This window comes from Patiria miniata, unplaced genomic scaffold (assembly GCF_015706575.1).
Source record: "Patiria miniata isolate m_02_andy unplaced genomic scaffold, ASM1570657v1 HiC_scaffold_22, whole genome shotgun sequence".
NCBI classification, from domain to species: Eukaryota; Metazoa; Echinodermata; class Asteroidea; order Valvatida; family Asterinidae; genus Patiria; species Patiria miniata.
The window spans coordinates 16,114,987-16,136,795 of NW_024037061.1; the positions used below are offsets into that span (position 1 = coordinate 16,114,987).

The 21,809-nt window shown below is 41.1% G+C and overlaps 1 protein-coding gene and 2 non-coding genes across 3 annotated transcripts; all 3 read right to left on the reverse strand.

Annotated features, from left to right (window-relative positions):
- Positions 1-5,030: 5,030 nt before the first annotated feature.
- LOC119730754 (sodium-dependent serotonin transporter-like) lies at positions 5,031-20,610 on the reverse strand. Its single transcript, XM_038203779.1, has 11 exons — positions 20,041-20,610; positions 16,830-16,964; positions 15,542-15,755; positions 14,398-14,671; positions 13,692-13,795; positions 13,074-13,198; positions 12,443-12,555; positions 11,236-11,367; positions 9,353-9,553; positions 8,040-8,195; positions 5,031-7,182 (listed from the first exon to the last, which is right to left on the reverse strand). Exons 1-11 carry the CDS (start codon positions 20,375-20,377, stop codon positions 7,102-7,104), a joined length of 1,872 nt encoding a protein of 623 aa, XP_038059707.1. The 5' UTR covers positions 20,378-20,610; the 3' UTR covers positions 5,031-7,101.
- Positions 9,847-9,964, reverse strand: LOC119730989. Its single transcript, XR_005271412.1, has one exon. It is a non-coding gene; the product is annotated as a U5 spliceosomal RNA (small nuclear RNA).
- On the reverse strand, positions 10,393-10,509 carry LOC119731000. Its single transcript, XR_005271422.1, has one exon. It is a non-coding gene; the product is annotated as a U5 spliceosomal RNA (small nuclear RNA).
- Positions 20,611-21,809: the final 1,199 nt, after the last annotated feature.

Genomic DNA, 21,809 nt, shown 5'->3' on the forward strand with positions numbered 1-21,809 from the left:
TCCATGTTAAAATAACCAACTTGCTAATATTTGTGTTTTTACTTTATTGCCCATAATTATCACTATGTACCCACTGAAAAAAAAAAATTAAATCACCACAATGCATTTGTATAATTTTGATCGAAAATTAGCCAGAATTATGACATTTTTAGGTAAAATTGCGTGACATTTTTACAGCTTGTCCAATGGTGCACAGTTTTCATTCTTTCAATTGATAAATTTGATCCTTTTTAATTCTAAATGATTGATGATAACCCAAAACTTAATAATAAACACAACGTTCGTGCATCGGCAACTTTGTATCATTTTGACATGCCCGCTAAAAATACCATCACCCTGTAACATTTGGTGTCAGCAAATCCTGTTACAGGGTGAACTTTACCATTGATTATAATATTTGTAGAAACTGTCAACTATTCTAAATTTTAAGTGATTATTGAAGTCTTTTATTAAATAAAGAGACTAAAGAAGACCAAAAGTGAAATTCAAAGAAGTACAAGAAATATACCAATTTTAAATATTGGCAGATCAATTTGGTGTCATCAAAAAACGTTACAGTGTGATACTTTGCAGCTGCACTCTGAATTTGTCAAACTGTATTTGTCAACAAGTTTAACTAAAAATATATCCTGGATGTTGGCTTGGAATATAGATGTCATTAAATTTTGAATCCTTCTCTTAGAATTTGAAATAAGAGGCAATAAAGGTTTGGTGTTAACACTAACTCCGTTACAGGTGAAATACCTATTTTCAGCTGAAACAATGAAGCAAAAGCACCTGTTTGATTGATGATTGAGTTTTTAGCTAAAATAATGACTAAGTTTTTTAATACAATGAAAACTTTGGCATAGGACAGGTTAAAGTAGAACTACAGTGAAGAAAAGTGATAAAAGTGTTTTTGGTTTTGGTGTCAGCGTTACAGGTGAAATGATTATTATAACAAACTCTGATATTTAAACTTCCAGTCCCAGAAACAAGTATCTGATGTAGAAACCATCAAGCTTATCACTAAATAGAAAGGTTTAAGTGGTTTGATACCATTTATTACTATTATTATTAGTTAGTTGTAGGATTGTCACTCTGTAACAGTGACTATTTGGTGTCAGCGTTGCAGGTGAAATGTTGGTTAACACCAGGCTTTACTTACAATAACATGCTTTCTAGTGGTATTTGTAAATCTTCATTGTTCTTCATAGTTGCAGTTTTGGCTGTCAAACTTGCTTTTAGAGAACAAGTGAGTGTTTGTCTTAAAATAATATGATTTTATGTCAAGTGAGAGCTACATTTTTGTAATCATCATAATATGTCAAATTTTCTGAAACTTGATATTTGATTTTCAACAAATGTTGAACAAGGATAGTGTTAAAGATTTTTTTTAACTTATATGTGTTGCAAATAATTGCTTAAAAAGCAACATGTCTTTACCATACCTGAACAATAACCTGGTGAGAGCTCTAAAAGAAATTAACAATTTGGTGTCACTGTTACAGGTGAAATTTGTGTCCCATATGCCAGTTCATCATGTTGCTACTCTAAAAAGGGTCATGTTACAGAAAAATGGTTTTGTTTTTGACAAAATATAGACCCTAGACTGCAAAACCATGTGAAGCTGAATTTAATTTGGTTATTTTGAAAATTTGACCCTAATGTCACACACTGGCCTCCATATTTATGTAAACACCCTGGTGAGGGTTGTGAGAAAGACGAAAAGAGCGGACACTCATGAGGGGCACTTGAGGGGGCTGTATTCTTGTTAGGCGGTTTAATACAAAATTTATTAATTTAGAAACATTGGTTTTACCTGAAAACGTACCTGCCGATTCAATGAGAAAACCTTGCTCAAAGATGAAGATTGGGCAGGTGCCAAATACCCTATTAAATTATTCTACTTGAAATGGCAGTATTAGAGAAAACAACGATTGAATGTGATTTTTATTTTGTACCTTTGCCCGCAGAAACTCTTCTTTTTTTTGACGTGCGCATGGTGCTAGCAATTGCAATTAAAAGTTATGAGGCCCTATGCTTTATGTTTTCGCAAAATGTATAGCAAACACTGCGCGAAAACTTTCATGTTGCTTTTCTATTCCAACTACAGTGCAGTTTAACTGCGTGGGCCGATCAGTACTTTAGAAAGGAAAAAAAATAAGTTTGCTAAAGAGGTGCATGCATATGAGTCATTTCTTGCAAAACACTGTTTATTCTTGCATGACACAATTTAGTAATATACACACATTTCGGTATATTTTCGATTAAGTCGTGATGATAAACATCCACAGAAAGTAACACAGAGGCGTACGAAAACACAAAAAGGTACGGGTTAAAAAAGTGAAAAATCCCCTTCCACACAAATTGTATTTGACAGCTTCACGCTTTACAATTTCTTCCTTTCGGTGCAATGTTTTCCTTTGAAAACTGGTCCCTTTTAAAGGATGAAAAGAATGCATATGCGTGATCTACCAGCTAATCGCACACCGGTAATAATGTCACGCATTGGTTGCAGTGGTGAAAAGAATTGGGGGAGCATATCCCTACGTTTGCGTAAACAAAATATAGCTCGTCACAACTACAAAATAATTGCCGGCTTGAAACTCGCTTTCATTGAAAACGAAATCCGCTGCTTGCGCCAACTGTACATATCTCGAAACAGAGTTTATAATCAAGTCGCCAATAATCATCATGTTTATGTCGCTAGTGCACCTCAAGTCAGTGGCGTCACCAGACTTTTCAGTCTGGGGGGCACAGGGGGGCACCAGCATTTGATGGGGGGGGGGGCACTTAGGTGGATACGGATCGCCGTCCTGGGGGAGGGGTCTAAGGGGAGGGGTGCCCCCCTCCCCTTTGGAAAATTTTCGCATACGGAGGATGGGCTAGATGCAAAATGGTGCCACATTTGATGCTAAATTCGATCTGAAGATATCTCAAGAAATTGCTATTTTTGAGGGAATGATTTTAACAACGCGCAGAATTTTGCAGAGGATAGGGGGGCACCAGCATTTGATTGGGGGGCACTCGGGGGGGCACTAGGTTTTCCAGGGGGGGCACGTGCCCCCCTGGCCCCCCCCCCCCCTTGGCGACGCCACTGCCTCAAGTATAGAGACAACCCTCTCAAACGAGCAAATTACATGAATCTTTTGTCAATGTTCGTCCGAAGATACTTGCAACCAGTGGCATAGCTAGGATTTTTTTTAGTGGCGGGCACAGGGGGTCATCAGAATATTATGGGGGCACATATCGCAAACGTCCTATTGCATTTTTTTCAGTTGGACCGCATAATGGCTCACTATATCCAATGACAAATTGTAAAGAGTAAGACATTGGCTTACTGAAAAAAATACAACTTACAAAAACCCTTTATGGTTGTGGAAGGAAAGGGGGCTTTGTCAGTGTGTTGGTGGGGCGAAACTGGGGGAGGGGGCTCGGAAAATTTGTGGGGGAACGTGCCCCCAGGACCTCCCCCAGGCTACGCCACTGCTTGCGACCTACTTGGATTGACTTGATGATTGTCTTGATTGAAACTATGTTGTGAAAAAGAAAAGACTTATTTGAAAGTAACGACTTCCTCCGTCACTGTTCTTGACTTGTCCTGTTACGTTTGACCTTTCCTAACGGCCTTGCCGATTAACTTGCGATTTACTTGCGATTAACTTGTGATTAACTTGTGATTGACTTGTGATTAACTTGTGATTAACTTGTGTTTGACGCGATTGTACTTTTGTTTACTTACGACCTTGCTTGTGACTGACTTGTGATTTAAGTGTGACTGACGTTGTTATAAATCTGTTTTAAAATGATATGGTAAACCATATGTAAACGAAAGTCAACACAGAAAGCAATACAGTTTGAGATGATCTGAAAAAAGTCTATGTCGTACACCATTATACTGCAGACTTGGCTCCGTGGATAAGGTGATACTCAGATTATAAAAAAAATCCGGCTGTCAGCGAAAAGGTGATGTGCATTGCGTTTCACTGATTTTCGTGTGGATTTTTCTTAATACCATGCAAAGACAAATATAATATCTGCTTTGCAGCATCCGTGGAATGGCATGACCGCCTACCTGGGTATTATGCACACTTCATCCATAACAAAATACGATTGCCAAATGTGGTTCAGTGAAGCAACTAATGGCATTATATACAGGCCAGACAACTCCATTCTTGGTATTCGCCCACGTACCCCGACGGACCATTCATTGCAATATACCTAACAATGGAGCTATAAACACAGATCCTCGGCCTAATCCTACACTTTCCAAATAAATCAGTGACAGTTTGTCATCAACCAAAAGGTTCCTGGATACAAAATACGACACCCAAGCCAACTAGCCAAAATATAGACAGCCCTATAGGCAATTATCGTCAATGCAAGTTGTATCAGTTTCCACGTCTACCATCACGGTATAAATGCATAAAATGTAGCCTGACCTGGACAGTGATGTCTGGTGGCGATGTGTGGTCATCTTTCTTTCTGAGATTTCAAGTCTTAACTTTAAATCGAGGCCTATTCCTAAGCTGTCAATTTGTCGAAAGTCATGCAACCGCGCAACACATACCAACGTATTATATGCGAAAACTGGCAAGTATAGCTCGATATGTGACACAGGGAAACCCGCTCCCCTTTTGTGTTGGTCATTGTGTTACCAGAATCTCAGGAATTCTTTTGAGATTTCTGGCGGATGTTAGGTGACAATAGTCTAGGGGTGTAAAGGGTATAGGGAGATAGGGGAGGGGGTACCCTCTGTCACATATCGTGCTGGGTAGAAAAATTGGTAACCAAACGATGAGAATGGTCTAGAGCCATTCCGAAATTCTAAAAAGCGGATAGCAACATTGCTTAGTACTTCTGCGCTGCATGTCGCCAAAATCAACCAGAGATCTCAAACCCCAAGCAACATACGATTCGTGGGTTTGGACTAATAAATGATTTGGCTATAACCAAAAGGTCTTGATATTTCCGCCCAACACATATGGTTATCACAATAAACTTGATACTTTTAAAGTATTTATTAAAAAACGAAACGGGAGACTACGTACTTCTAGACACTGCAGGAGTGATATCCCATGACCCTTACGGAGACGAATCATTAAGATTTCAATGCCCTTTAAGGTCATCGACCCTTTATTTCTGCATCACAAATTTACAGAGCATTAGCCAAACATAATACTTGGACTTACTGACTGAGGATTATTTACAACACCGACAGACATTCCATCATGGTTCTTCCATCGTTTAAAAGAGGATATACATAAACTCAAATGAAGTGGAAACAAACTTTTTAACATTTAAAATGGGATATACATGTACTTAAATTACCTGGACAAACAAACAAGCCGTAAGAGTCTGATACGTTTAATGCCTGCAAATATTACTCGAGCTGGTCGAAGTATTTCTGCACTTTTGTCTTTGTCAGAAATTTAAGGTTCTATATTAACTGATATTTTAAATTATGTGACCGATTAACTTTTTTTTCTGATCTCTGCCCGGAATCCTCACTTTTGAGACTAAAGCCAAGGCAGCCCCTTGCAAGAACATCCTTTTCTGTAGGTTGCTAAACGAATGCATCACGAAGGCCCACGATTCACCATCAGAAGATGAGCAAACATCAAGTGACAAACAATCCCAATAATTACGCAATTCTGGCTAACATCTTCCCACGCAAACTTGTTCTTTGTGTCGATCACTAATCTGGATCATTCGCTCGTGAGTCAGAAAACGCAGCGCGTGGCTGTTTTGAATACAATATGCTGTGCGTACCTCCTTCAATACGAAAGTTGGTTCCAGAGAAAATTTCGTTTTTCCAAAGGACCAATTATGTTTTGTTCGCATTCCTGGCCTTTCAAATCTCCTGCGCCCACATACTGCTGTCTGGGCCATCGTTAAGAAGTTTTTTACCTTATCATGTCTCTCGAAAATACATAATGTAGCAAGATATGTGACAGGGGGGGGGGGAGATATCTCGGGGGGGGGGGTGCTAGGTAGCAATAGTCGAGGGTGTGTGTAGGGACATGCATGGGGGTACCCCTCTGTCACATATCGTGCTGGGTATACGAAAATCGCAACTGGTCAGGGAAAAGAGTTCCATTGCCTTTGTCTGTTTTAAAGAGTAAGGATAAGACGGATGTTATACTTTCGCAGAAATCCGTTAAGAGCGCGAGTGGTGAAACCTTCAATCTTCCAGCCAGGCATCCCGGTGTTAATTCGCCGTGAATCTTTCAAGCGTAGGCTGTGCTCTTTGTTGTAAGATTATGACATCAAAGGCCTAGTTCTACATGTTCGGTTGTCAAAACCAAAGCCATGAAGAGATAAGGGAAAATGAGCTGCGTCCGAGTTACTTGGATACGACCGGCATAAAAAAAACCTATAGACATTTATCATGCTGCCACCATTTCAGTCATGCTCCCTGTATCCAATAACAGTTACTGAATGATAATGTTTTTGGTGCAAAAAGGAACCAGACTATTTTTCCTTCCAGCCTCGCTTTGGTTACTTTGATTTGAATTGGAAAAAAAATCAAGATGGCCACAACATGATAATGGTCTATAGATCATTTGCATTCATCGCTGTCATCTACGAGGTGTGGTTTTTTTAAATGTCGGTGCACAAAGAAATCTACTCAAAGGTATCCCGCTGAGGTAACTTTTGTTGATAACGTGTCTTGAGGGTAACTTTACAGGCATTAATGGACCTGTTTATCAAATTTTTCAAAATTTTCAAACAGTTAATTTCCTCTATCAGTAGAAAAGTTACCAGCATGCAGTGTCATCGGCATCAGGTCTTCAGATATGAGCATTTATCTTAAAGATTATTAAATAAACTTTGCGGGCGATGTACACGTACATAATTATACATTTCACATAAGACAAAATCCTTTAATATACAATGTCTTTTTAAAAGAGATACTTACAGATAGTCTTCTATTGTTCTCAATTACTTTCTTAGTAACCCTGCATAATCAGATACATTATACTCGCACTCGTATACATTAAAGCAGCAAGGGGCGCTCTTAGAATACAGGGAAGTCGATATTACGATCAGAGGGGCGAACCGAATCCACGCCGACCTGAAGGTAGGATACGAAGGCAGCCGGGACGGTAGGATGTTTCACACGTAGGCAATCGGACCTTTTGTATCGCAGTTAGGGTTAAGCGGCTTCTCTTGTGGACGACAACTTGCTCGCAGTCGCTAACAACAACAACAAAACAAAACACAAAGGGTCTTAATTTATTGTCAGTTTCAGTACTCAATGAAAGCCTTGAATGTGGATCCGCAATAAGATCTGCTAAACCTGATGTAGGTCTAATAAGGCATGTATGATCACTTGCGTTTCATGTATTTTGTTCGTTTCCAATAACATCACCACGACACCACGCAAAATCCAAAAAAGAATGTTCGAAACCTAACCTGCAGTTGAAGTTTCAGCTCATGGATGTTACACTAATGGCGTAAGCAGTGAAAAAATAACTGCATTACCTTTTGATCACAAAACACGATTTCGTAAATAAAACTCTTTATTCTAAAAATCAGTCAATTGACATGATCGTTGGAAATCACCTCCTTTTTTTATTTTTTCGAAAATACAGCAAAGCCAGACGGACTAATTTCACGGGTGTTTAGTACCAGTATATACGATCTTTAATCCAAGTATGCTTTATGAGGTAGGCTACTTTTAGGATGATCCTAGATGCATTTGGTTGCTCACACATTTTGGACTTTCCTCTCGACTTTCTGTAAACTCCTGATTCTGTGATATCAATTGAGGCATGTACTAATAAATGAATTCAAAAGGGACAGTAAACGAGGATTTTGTATATTAGATTACTCCCTTCACATGGTGCCAACAGGGGGCGCCCTGAACCCCGACCGGTCGTAAATCAGAGCCATGAATAATGGTCCAAAACCCGGATACAAAATGGTTCCTTGTGTCATAATGAATGCAGTCTTTATTGTATTTTCGATTTTACATGTCCACTGATACACCCTAAGGCCATTTTGTGTCCAGAGTTGTCACATGCATGGATGCAGCGTTGTAATGTAATTACCTGCATGAATGATCCAGGTGTTTCAATCAGCTTACACACTGCATAGACAGGAACACACATGATTGAGGAGGCGGTGAGAATCCACCCCAAGCACTCGGCCCACTCCGGGTAATCAGGGATGGGCTCGTAGTGCACTAGGGCGAAGATCACGATGAACTAGGCGGTAAAGCCAGGAGAAAAACAAAGGTAGTTAAGAATCTCAAAGAACACAATACAGTGGAAGGTCACTATAACGAACATCGTGGGAGCCACCAAAATTGTTCGTAACAGCGATCGTTCTATATACTAGCGATTGTCATACATTAGTGAAACTCTCGATCTAATGACCATTGTTAAAGTTGAGTTGCATTTATAAACCACGCGCGGACTCGCCAAACATGTCCATTCATCTTTCATTTAGCAGAACTTTATCACCCTGCACGCCCTGGTACTGACTGAACTGATACGACTTGAGCACGGTGCAACTATTGAACCATGTAATTAAGTTAAATGTTCACGGGTTGGTCTTCCGTTTGATCCTTGGGGAAATAATAGCCATTTGTCACTCTTATGTTGACATTTTCCAACAACAATGTTCGGTACGTTTTGTACGCAAAAATCAGGAGCCAAGGCTGATGTTCGGTATAGCCGAATGTTCGGTATAGCGGTGTTCGGTATAGCGACGTTCCACACAGCGCGAGACCGCCGTGCCACGCCCTTTTCCAATGATATCGTCCTAAAATACAAACGAGAGTCAGCAAGTCTTCAACACAAGTTAATTTGCAGTTAAGGGCTGGTTGCCTTTAAAATGGCTTTGTGTTGAGTTGGGATTGGTTTGGTTTATTCAGTTTAAAAGTAGTACTTTGGGTGGAGTCGGTGGGTTTCAAACTTAGGCTACACGGGTTGGTTTCTTTTGGGTTAGGAAGTTGATTTTGATCCTCAGTAGGTTGGCTTGGGTTGGGGTGGGTTGATTGGTTTTCTGTGCTCTGGTCTGGTTCTGTTTGGTTTTCATTAATTGTCTTACACTTCACTTTGATTAAATTCATTTAATTTATGTTATAATTTTTGATTTGATCAACCATGCATGCTTGAGCCAGTTGGTTAAGTTTGATTCCGATAACTTTTGAACTGATGAATTCTATACACGGAGTTTCAAATCGGCGATTTCAGTTGGTTTTTGTTCCGAATGATTGATGAACTATGTTTGGGTGGGTTAGTTTCGATAGAAGGTATACATATTGCCATAATATAAACTTCTTCGCCCGTGTATATAGGCCTATGCATATAATTAATGTTTGGATAAATGGGTTAACAACAGGTGGAGATATACTCACGCATATGGCAGTCGGGCTCAAGAAGCGCCAGCAGATCACCCAGAAGGCACCGGGTTTATGCCCGATCATCGCCTTGATGTCACTGCCCATAGCCCGCACACCGTAGCACCAAGCCACAGCCACTGCCTCCAGGGCGACTATGGCTAGGATAGTTACTGACACGGCATATGCATCGTAGAGCTGGATGACATACTGCCCGCCCTGTCACGGTGAAACAGAAATGAGAAAAAAAACCTGTGGAACATTTGCTGAGCAAAGACAGATTTCGTACAATATGAGAACTTTCTTATTTCCAAGGAGAGAACTTAGGGACCGGACAATCAGAGTGTTAATCGTAAACACTAAAGTGTTTGATCGATAAACTTTGAAAATGAAAAAACTAAGGCGAAGGCTAAATCTACTCGATAGAATGAACTTCACTCGTACTCTGAATCGTCTTGTCCCTAGACTTCCCTCTTGGCATGAAGGTATTCTGTCTTTGGTTTTAAATTATTAGGCCAAACTTTCGTTCAGCCGGTGAAAAATTACTCAAACTCTTCAATTTGTTCACCTGCACGGAAATCTTTAGTAAAAGGCGAAAGATTTGTACGAAAATGCAGATGAGCCAGAGCTTCTCATACTTTCAATTTGATTAGCAACAGCGAAGTAGCTGCGACGGTTCCACATAGCAGTCACGGTATTAAAAAGCGTGTGAATACGTGCCCTCAGGGCGTGGAAGACACGCCCTTCTCTGGGCCCATCCCTCATTGTGCTTGTTTACCCAACTATAGCGTCATAACCACTCATAACAACAGAACTTCTATTGAGCTCCTAACAAAAGAAATTATTCAGCCCGCAGTTTCACAACTGCAGGAACTTTTATAACCCTCCCTGCTTTTTTCAAGTTTCACCCCCGAAATTTTGAACAACTGTTACTTTTCTGGCAAAATAAAACTTAAAAGAAATTGAAAGAACAATTAGCGCACGTATAATTAAGTAGTAACTGACGATTAATTCATATGTGGTGAGAACAATGATTCTTTCTTTGGATTTGATTTATTAGGCCAAACTTTCGTTCGGCCGATGAAAAATTACTCAAACTCTTTAATTTGCCCACCTACACGGAAATCTTTAGTAAAAGGCGAAAGATTTGTACGAAAATGCAGATGAGCAGGAGTTTCTGAAAACCTCTAGATGTTTTTTAACGAGAATGCAACTGAGCGGTGTCTACAAAGAAGTCACAGTATGCTAAGTGCGTGAAAACGGTTCTTCTGGGCAATAAAGACACGCCCCTCAATTGCCCCACCCTGCTCGGCAGTGCACGCTTTGTGTTTGTTCGGCCAAGTATGCATCTTTATCGTTATCAACAAAAGGGATTATTCAGCCCGCATCTTCACACCTGCAGGATGCAGACCAGTAACTCAACTCCGGTAGACCTCAGTGATAATTACACACACTTCCAAAAGTTATTAAAACTACTCACTACTATCCAGGGTGTTTGAGACACCCATCAAATAAAACTTATTTCATAATCTTTCATTTTCCGGTGGCAATAATTATATCCGTTGACTTTTGGAAGAAAATTCCATCCAGAATGATCACCCTAAAAAGTAGTCCTGTGGCCCATTCCCATTTAAAAAAAACAAAACATGCCTGTGCTCCATTGCAAAATAGAGCAATTTTAGGGTCCAATTTCATCCGAATTTTACAGAAATATGACCTTCAAGTTCATGGCCGACAAAATGCTCTAATACAGACAAAATTAATAGAGCACACAAACTGTGATTTGGCCTGTGTAGGCAATTTTGGGCCTATCTACTGGCCTGCTCCCTGCAATGTTGAGTACTCGTTATCATGTCTCCAAACCTTGCTGCCCATGCTCAATGCATATGCTTTCAACTTACGTATGCGACTGTGGAGAGACTGCCGAGGAAGCAGCAGGAGACCAGAACTCCGACAAAGAGGGCGCGCTTCTTGCCGATAGTCTGGGGGAATTTGTCCATCCAGGCAGTGATGATCGATTCCAGACCTCCGAACTGTGGAACAAGAATCGAAATCAAAGTACTTCATAAGGAATGACAAGATACTCTGGGCATAAAGAGGTTAAAGCATTTGAGGGTTCACCCCCGAATGAAAAAAAAACCCCAGAGACACCAGTTCTGAATTCCCATACTTCAGCATTCTTTTTAAAATACTCAGAACTCTCATAGGCGTTTAAGCTGCAGAGGAAAATTATGATCAACATGTCTTTCATTTTCTTTCCAAGTTTTAGTGGGTTGGCCATTGACTTTTCGAGAAATTCTCAGCCAAAAGAAGACGACCTCTAAAAGGAGTTAGGTTTCCTAAAGTGGAAACTAGCCCTCTTGAAAAACGATCCCTCCACAACATGGCTAAATAGCGCCACAACATGGCTAAATAGCATCCAAAAATGCTCAGAGTCGGAAGCCCCAAGCCCAAGCCAGAGGTGCATTACCATATCTCTTCAATTCCCCAATTCCATGGATTTGAGTGTATAACTTTTATTCAAGAGCTCGGCGGACGGATTTTGGGCCCATTTACTGGGGTGGATGGACCCCTGATCCCTCAACACAAATCGTAGCCTGCTCATCTCTCACTGGTGGACCTGAAATCGGGTACGATTTAAAGTTCGGCGGCACTTGTTTGAAGGCCCAAAATCGTAAGGCTGTAAATCAGCACATTTTGCGTTCGGATGGGCCTAAATATAACACAGCCGAAACCTTAACCAGGCAGTCACAAATAGTGTGCATTAATTGTAGCAGCTATATATAGGTAGCCTATTTCTGCTATTTTAAGGTGTGGAAAATTCACCAAAGAAAACAGAAATTAATAGATTTGTGTTCATCCTCATCCTTCTAACATTGACAAATCTTGCCAGGATATAGACCTTAAAGTAAGTTTAGTTTGTTAAAATGTTCAGTATAAGATATTACTGGCCGTCAAAACGATGTCAATTTGACTTCAAAACAAGATACGAAAGTGCAACTGGAGGAGCCATAAGTTATTAAATTTTTGTTTTCTTGCAGAGAAACTGAAATCTCAGTCAACATTAATATATGTGCAGCTTTCAGTCCTCCTATAATCCAAACCTACCGTGCTGTCGAGTCCGAGTGTGATAATCATGAGGAAGAAGACCACGGACAGTACGGCGGAGGCGGGCAGGGTGGCCAGGGCCTCAGCGTAGGCGACGAACACCAACCCGTAGCCTGCTTATACAAATGAAAGAAATTGACGTTTAGTTCCAGACAGTTTTAAAGAGTTTGCTTCTCCCCATGTTCATCGGACCGTGAACTGGAAAGTAAACCACATGACAGCAAGGAAGGAATCTGCATTGGCTCCTACAAGTTTGAAAAAGCTTGTCAGTTGACCCGTAATTAACTTGCGCTGTGACTTTTTTGATGACATGAAAACAACTGTGCGGCTTTGGTAAGTAAATTGCATGGTCGAGTTATTCTGTTGGTTGGATGGAAAGTTCATCGAGATATATTTGTTTGTTGGTCTGTTGATTTGTTTATTGGCAGGGATCGAAGATGGCAGGCTGCATTCCAACATCCCATGGCCAACAGTTTAAGTTAATCAGTCGGTTGGTCAGTTAGATGCATTTGTGGAGGTTTTGTCAATCTGTTAACCATTGTACTACAAGACAGTTGATTGTTTTTGTTGGTCAATCGTTTAGTGTGTTTTCAATATTAGTGACATCTGTCCAGGTTTAATCATGTCTTACCTTCGGTGGCGACTTCTTCGACAGTAGTTTTCTGCCTCATCGCCATGTAACCCAACACTGAGAAGATGGCGAAGCCCGACACGAAACTCGTTGCGCAGTTGATGGCGCTGATCACTAGTGCATCCCTGCCAACGAAATCATACATTTGAATTCTCTGATAGGCTCCATTCCGTGGTTTTATTTTCAAATCGAAATATTATATCATAATATTGGATAACTCCAGAAGAATAAATCTATTGTTTTAATGCAGTGACGATGCAAATTTCCTCAGATTTGGAGGTTGGCGAGTTTAATTGTTTTCATCTCAATCACACGAGGATAAACAAGTGAGACACTATAAATCTTCGAAATGTGAAGAGAAATGCCGTATCCTGCTCGACCTAAGCTGACTTAATGTTTGTACTTTTTTCGCTGAGCTTCAAAGCGAGGGGAAACGGAGAAAGAATATGCTTGAGATATATTCACCAGCCACCTGAGGAATCAGGTATCTGCCGACAACTCAAGACACGCGCATCACTGGCGAGACTCGAACCTCAACCAACAGAAGTAATAGGCCATTTGAAAATATATCTTATTCTTCCCCTTGAAAGTGTGTTGTTGACTGTAACATGGTTATACCTGTAGCAATTATTGTGGAACTTGTTATAACTGGAAAGAGCGAGCATGACGCCGAATCCTGGTCCAAGAGAGAAAAACACCTGCACAGCAGCGTCCATCCAAACCTAGAAATAGAATCCAATTAAGAAGAGAAATTCCACATGATCCAGAGACACAAATTAACGCCAGAAATTCTTGTCAGAAGATTTTTCCGTAAATGATGTTGAAACCTTTAAACGTCAGGATTAAGGTATCTTTCGTGGTAATGATTGAAAAGTTAGCGTGATATGATGCAGCGATTTTCTATAAATGGTTGTGAACCGCAATTCTTTGAGTTTGCGCACACGAAACTGCTCAGTGGACTGCGTCAAACTATCCATAGACTCGGGGACAGATTATACTTGTTCACGAAAACCGTATCCAACTAGGTCATGCCTAGACTTTGTCGACGTCACGGGAAAGTTTCTCATCAACACCCATAGATGCGGTAGTATGTCATCGAAGTCGTCGTGGTCGTTGTCGTCATTGTCGTTTTCGTGGTTGTCATTTGGTCATTTTGTCATTAACGTTTTTGCTGTGACTGTTGCTGTCGCTCTCCTTTGGCCTATTTTTGTTTGTAACATTGTATACGTTTTGCAATAGTGACGTGTTATTGTAGTTGAAATGGTGATGTGCAGTAATCATAATTACTTGGAGTTGCTGATTAAGCATGTTTTAACGAACGTACCCCGGGTACCAAAAGCAGCTCCCACTTGGGATTCAGGTAGAAGATGATGCCGTCAACGGCGCCCTCTAACGTCACCCCGCGCACCAACAGCACGGTTAGGCAGATGTACGGTAAGGTGGCCGTCACCCAGACTACTTTCCCCGACGCCTTGATGCCTCTCCAGAGGCTCAGGAACACGACCACGTACACTGCCAACAAGCAGAGAGACAGGTCCCACTTGACCCCGCCTAGGTCCTCGATGCTGCGCTCGGATGTCAGTCCGAGGACTTTGAATCTGCCAGGACAGGGAAGAGACAAAAGAGATATCAAGAGGCTTGCCAAGACAAGCTACTCCCAAACGTTTTACATAGAGTTTTAGGTATGGCATTATTCTTAGTGACTCAGTCAATCAGTAAGTAAGTAAATCAGTCAGTGACTTGGTCACTTAAAGGATTATGGGCTGGCCCTAATATGGTTAAGCAAAACCATCACATACTTTGTGATGCTGTGCAAAGTCAAGTCAGCCTGCTGGCAAGCCTCGAATAAAGCTAGTTACGTTTCAGATTTGATGACCCGAGTATTCTAAATGAACTGCTGTTTAAAAGCACGGGGGTTTTCAATGAGACAAAAGTGGCCCAAGATAATTAACAGATTAAATGTTTCAAATGTTGATTTTTAAGTTTCCCGCTTTTAATTCCAACACCACTCAAATTTGCTCATATATAGCAAAAAATTACAACGAAACGAAAGCAGTCTATAATTGTCAGTACTTTTACGTGAAAAGGGAGGTTTTCTTCCATATTTTGTCTTCAGAGATAACATATTTTCAAGTTCAGCAAGGACAGATACGGATAACATTTTATTACAATGTTCCCGTCACTATATATAAACGGCGCCATACATCCTTTGAAGACCGTTCAGGAGAGCTAACAACAAATTTGCCTCACCGTGGAACACCTTGCCAAGATATTGCTTTCCCCATCTTTTTACTCATCACAGGTCAAGCGAAGCATCCCCAGACTCCTCTCTCTCTCTCTTTGATTTGCTTCTGTATTACTTGCAAGTAGTCACTACCTTCAGTGGCCCTTTTCCATGGATTGGTGATTGCCTTAATAACAAAAACATGAGCGTTGATCTTCCCCGAGTTCATTCTTTTACTACTTACTCGTAAAATTCGGATGCCGGGGACCTGCTGTTGTTGTTGATGATCGTCATATTGAATGGGTCCTGGCAGTCGGCCGTGTTCCACGTGTTGTTGCAGGACGTCCAGGGCAAGACGCTGGTGAAGGAAGAGAAGAGGTAGTAGACGGCCCACGCGATGACTGTGTTGTAGTAGAAGGAGACGAACATGTTGACCACGCAGATGGCAAAGCCGATACCTGTCGGAGGATTGGAGAAAATGGAGATGAGGGTTTGAACGGGTACCTTTCTGGGAGGATTATAGGGGTTTTGATGCTTATGAAAGTGTTGGTGGTAATGGCGGCGGTGATGATGATCATTTGACGAAAACGGTGACAAAGATGAGGATGTTGGTGATGCTGGAATTTATGAGATAACATAAATGTTGGTGTTGATGGTTATTATTTAGAAGAGGATGATATGGTATAAGATCACGATGTTTCGGTGTTGTAGTCGAATGCATCACAAATCCATCACAGGTCCATCACAATCGATTCCCAATTCCTAACACAAGTAACAGGAGGTGGTCATTAAATTAAGACAGAAATACCTTGGTCACATCTCATTTGAATGGCTTGTTAACTTGACTTGAGATGAATGACTTGTGGTGAAGTTGTGACTACCTCGATTATATTCAGACGGTTACGATTAAGACGATGAAAATTAACGGAAGGATAACATTTTCAAATGAATGCCTGTTACATAGCTCATTTGAATGTCTCTGTAGTTCAAGGACTGTATGACTTGTGATTGACTTGTGATTGACTTGTGATTGACTTGTGATTGACTTGTGATTGACTTGTGATTGACTTGTGATTGACTCGACTACAACATTGTGACGCTGTTATAATACCAACAGTTATACAGAAAGTTGACAGAAAGAATAGAACGGCAAATTTTACTGGAGTGAATCAAATGTAAGGCCTCAGCAATGCAATAAGCCTCTGTACCGATGACGTCACACTGCTGGCTCCATAGGAAAGTGCCCATGTAAACAAAGTGTGACGTCATCAGTACAGAGCGTTTTCAGTTTGTTTTGCAAGTGAAGCCTAGCTCGCCTTCTCGCTCCAATATGGTGATGCGTTACCAATGTTCAAAGACCGTATATAGAATTGAATATGAGAATGATGTGCATAACTGAACGAAGGTAGTCATCGTGGAACTGATTGCAACAGAAAGTTAAGTTACTAAAAAGAGACAAACACTATGACGGGAGGGGAACATCATTTTACAGGAGACTTCAGAGCTAGCAGCAGGGGTGCATATAGACCTACCTGTCAGCAGAGGGCAGATTCTATTCCACACGGTGATACACCCAGTCCGCTGGTACTGCCCCAGAGCAAGCTCCAGGTATAACAGAGGTATACCACCAAACACCGCCATGATGGCGTAGGGAATTAAGAAAGCTCCTGGAGAGGGAAACGAAGACAACAAAATATTATAGAGGAGGTAGGAAATTCAACACTTAGAAATAAACAAAGAAATTGACGACTGGAGCGCGGAATTTGAACCTGCAACCTTTGGATTACGGTACCGCTGCTTCCACCCATTAGTTCCCCTCCGTGGTTTATTCGATTAAAATATAATACTAAGGCCAAAAAAAAAAATAAGTTGGTCTCTGGTCAGCGCGCGCGTCGATTTTAATCATGCGCGTCGATCTTTTTTTTTTCCAAAATGTTCCGCGGTAGCTCCAACAGCGCCCTCTATTTCCGCACCTCCTCAATTTTTTTTTACCAAAGAGCACCAAGGAATGGGAAATTGCACCAAGGCAAATGATCGAAAGCACCAAGGCAAATTATGGAGGACACCAATGTACATGAGGACACCAAAAAAGCAAAATAGTATCCCACCTTGTCTGTACAATCCAAGCTTGAAGGAAAAAAAAAAAGAAAAAAGAAAAAAAAAAAAAGCCGCGTGGCCGCGTCAATTCTGGAACTTTGGTCTGACCAGAGACCGAATATTTTTTTTTTTTGGCCTAATATTTTTTTTTTTTTTTCACAAAGTTGTACACTTGACTCGAGGGGTGAATAACACGTGAAAGACTATATTTCGGCGGATGTCTTGCACACGTATATTGACACCGATTGTGTAGCATTTAGACGCACCGTTCTCGGTAATTATTATCACATTTTTCGAACGTATGGTGCCAATAAATGCAAAAACAATGCATCCCCGGAAAAACTAACATTGGAAACACAATCTGCGAGGCGTACAGATCACGCCACTCGTATGAACAGTGATAGCGTGCTCGAAAGATAATCAAGTCCTGATGAAGGCGTATGAAAGGATGGACTGCAGGTGATATGAAGGCGGTTATCATGACTCGTACGGGGTTCTCGAGAAAAAAAAACTTCTGGAAAACAAAACATGAAGTGAAGTTTCAAATCTATGGGCATTATTTAGGCCTATAAGTTGTTATTTAACCCAGTAATACCTCTGTACCCGTGCCTTTTTGACCGTTTAAGTCATGAAAGCCCACGGAATTTTACCAACTGTAATCACAAAATTGGCTGATATTGCTTAGTAAATGCCAAACAATTTGTGATCGCAAATCGTCAATTGAAATTTATCGAGGCAACGACATCGCATGATGATCGGGCCATTAAACAAGTCTGTTAATTGCTATAGCCGGTCCCCACGGCGTGTTCAAGAATAACACTGGCGACCGGGACTAACTACTTGATTCTTTGGTAATCGGTCTCTAGAGTCACTAATCGACATCACAAATTGTTCCTCAGAATTCGCACCTTTTTGGCAACAATAATTAGTTGCCCTCTTGGGAGAATGCAACGCAGTAGAGAGTGATTCAAAACGATGAATCAAATCAGTCCTGCTGGGAACTTGGGCATTTGGACCCGACAAATTCCGAGCATATATGCCTCTATCGCGCCATGGGCCTTATGCACGGGTTGGCCATATTGAATTGAATGTGAGGTAAAATCTTCATTTTTGGAACTTGCGAAGAGAAATGAAAGCAAGTAAATTGCTAATTAATTAAAATCTGCTTCAATGAACAATTTAAATTTTGAAATTAAACGCGCCCTAATGTTTTAAGCCAGATTTTAAAAAACGATAATAAAAATAGGGCTGCATAAATAGTCTGGCGCCATCCCATTCAACAGTTAACAAGTTATGAAATACATTGAGGGAACTCGACAAAAATGGCCAACTCGTACGTGCATAAGGCCCGTGTTCAAGCTTAAGTGTGCGCGTGTGAGGTAGGCTCAAAATTCCTCGGTCCGAGTGCCAAGTTCCCAAGCCTGGACCTTATTCATCATCGCGCATCCTTCCAGACACAAAACCAAAACTCCGGCGTTTTTTGGACCAATACTATATGCCTCATATAGGTCGACAGCAACAATGCAGTCCTTTAGCGATGTCTGGTTGATTTCATTCGCAAGAAGACAGTTTCGTAAATCGAAAAGTTGGCCCAGAAAACTACATTGAGATAGGCCTAATTGAAGACTACGAATATTAAAGAAAATATAAAAAATAACCATATACTAAAAATCGGTGAACAGTTATACCACACAATCCAAAATATTTAGTATAGGGCCGGCAGTCCAGGATGGATCCAAAGGTGGCTGGGTGGCGAACCCCATCCATGATCAATCTCAATCAAATTGACCAATGGCCTCAACTTCCCTGATTTTTTTTATTTATTTATTTAACAGGTTTTTTAAGGGTAGCCCCATCAGTTGTCTAATACTGTTCTCCCTTGGAGTCCTTCATCACTCAGTATTGGAAATGTTGACTCGTTGTTTTAGGCGTATTGTCTTCTTACGCGTTGACTGCATGAAAAGCCTCATCCACCCCTTGCAATCTTGGACTTCACCCCCATACCAGCCACCCCACTGGATCCGCCACTCATGTACTGCATGGTTCGTGCTTTCTGAGTCATTTAAAGTTGGTATATTATACGTGCTTTTTTCAAATTTCGATTTTCTTTTCCGAACGAAATTTAATGGAATATAATGTCCTGTAACAAATAAATTTGCTTGTTTGTTTTTTTGCAGGCCTTTATACAGTTTTAAAAAGTGGTTTTAAATGGCGCGTTCAAGTTCAGAAATTGCACACACTATTATTCAGAACGAATTAGGATCAGGAGTGCTCCGCTCTTAATTCAAAAGTTGAAATTAATTAATTGATTACTTGTCGTGGGGCGATTTTTTTTTCGTGCGATGTCTCATTGGAAAGCTCTTTACTAATGTAATGCTAGAAAATTATCAATTCAATTTGAAAATCTATTTTTTCAAGGTGCCACGCCCAAAAGCATGTATATATATACCAACTTAAAAAAAAATCGGAAGGTTGCCTATGTCAACTCGGGGGAGTCCGACCCAGTGTATTACGGCGAAGTCTCCGAACGAGCTTTCGAGGGTCAGCAGATACAGCTTAAAAAAAAAACTATTAGCTGAAATTGACCCCATTTCCCCATCCAAAATAGCTATGTATTCTATCTGTTCACCCTAGCGCCTGACTCACCTCCTCCATTCTTGTAACAGATGTAGGGGAATCGCCAGACGTTACCAAGATCCACAGCGAAGCCAACGACAGACAGCATGAAGTCCAGCTTGGAGTCCCACTTTTCCCGGTCCACTGAGCGGGACAGCGTCTGGGCCTGCCCCGTCTCAAGCTGCATCAGCTCCGCCTTGGTCGCCGGGGCTGGCTCGCTCGACTCGGCCCTGCTGCTGACGAGGGGACCGAGTCCCTTGTGCCGCTTCAGCCCCACATCCCCGGAGTCTTCTGCCTGGTGCACCGCGTTTGCAAGCAAACCACTGGTCGAAAGCTGGGCTTCTAGCGGTTTATTGGAGCTTGCCATTCCAAATCACTTTAACTAGTTCTGTCAATAATGAAACATGAGGTGAAAAGTTAACACACACGAAAGAAATTCAAAATTTGATATTTTTTTTCCGCCAACTTGAAGGCAGCTTTTTAAATTGTCCAACTTGAGTTGAAGACATACCAGATCCAATGCAGAACTGAACAGAGCAATACACGAGTGTGGTTCTTATATTATCTACCGTTTGACAGATAATGCTATTTATAAAATATAAGACGAACCAATCAAAGCCCAAGGATTCATTACTGCCTGTTTTTGGAAAAGTCTCTTTTCCCGTCATCCAATCAACAGGCACCCCGCACACTAACGAAGCCCAAGGGATGGAACTGCTCGGTGATGACACTAGGCGTGTTGAGCGCGGCACTGCACGGGCGCCTTTCGCGGTCTTCCCCGGGAAGAAACCGTCAGACTTCGCGCTCTTTTCCGTGGTAATTAAGATGGAAAAAAATATCGGGAACAAGTAAGACAATAGACACTGGTGACGAGGAGTGGTTTCTACGTGTCAAGTAATTGCGGCCGAATGGATCATTGTCGCCTTCGATAAAGTGATTCATGTTGTTGCGTATATATCGACACTGAACTGTTAACATTTGACAAGTTTTATGTTATGGGGTTCATGGGCCTATGAATGTCATAGCTTCACGGGAACTCGGAAGATTCAGCGTACAGCACGTACTCATTTTCTTCATCTGCATGGGCGTCGCGGGGGGGGGGGGGGGCAAGGGGGCGCTTGCCCCCCGGACAAGCCAAAAAAATGTTTTTAAAAAAGGAGGAGGAAGGAAAAAAAGAAAGAGGCGCAAATTCATATTTTTGTTAATTTAATGGGGGGGGGGCAAATGTCCCTGCCCACCCTTGAAAAAATGATCAATCGGGAAAATGTTGGAAAAGATATTGATTTGGGGGGAAATGGGCTTTGTCCCCCTCTAGAAAAAAACTTCTGGCGACGCCCATGTTTATCAGTGTGTATATCTTCATTGAATATCGAGCATCTGGCGCTTTTACGGCTGGGGGTTGGGAAAATAAAAACGGAACTAGAACGGAATTGTTACATTTTCTGTTAAAAGTCCGATCTGGAGGGAGTTAAGTTTGATTTTTTTTTTTTTTTAATCGTTATAAAATGCCCGGACTCTTGCACTGTAAAGTTGGGCAAAATGGGTTGAGAAGTCGACCAATGCTGGTCGAATGATCAACTGCATGGCAACACTCTGGGGATTTTTTCACCAATAGTTTGACAGTTTTTACTGAATTCAACCCAGTAGGCCTATATAGTTATGCTGGGTAAATAATATTGTCCAACAGTGTTTTATCTAACCTTTTTACAGTGAATTGTTATTAGAGTCCGACTTAGAGATCGTCAGTTTTCATTCCTCGAGTTTCTATCTTCCCTCTACAGGGTGAGTAAAAAAAAAGC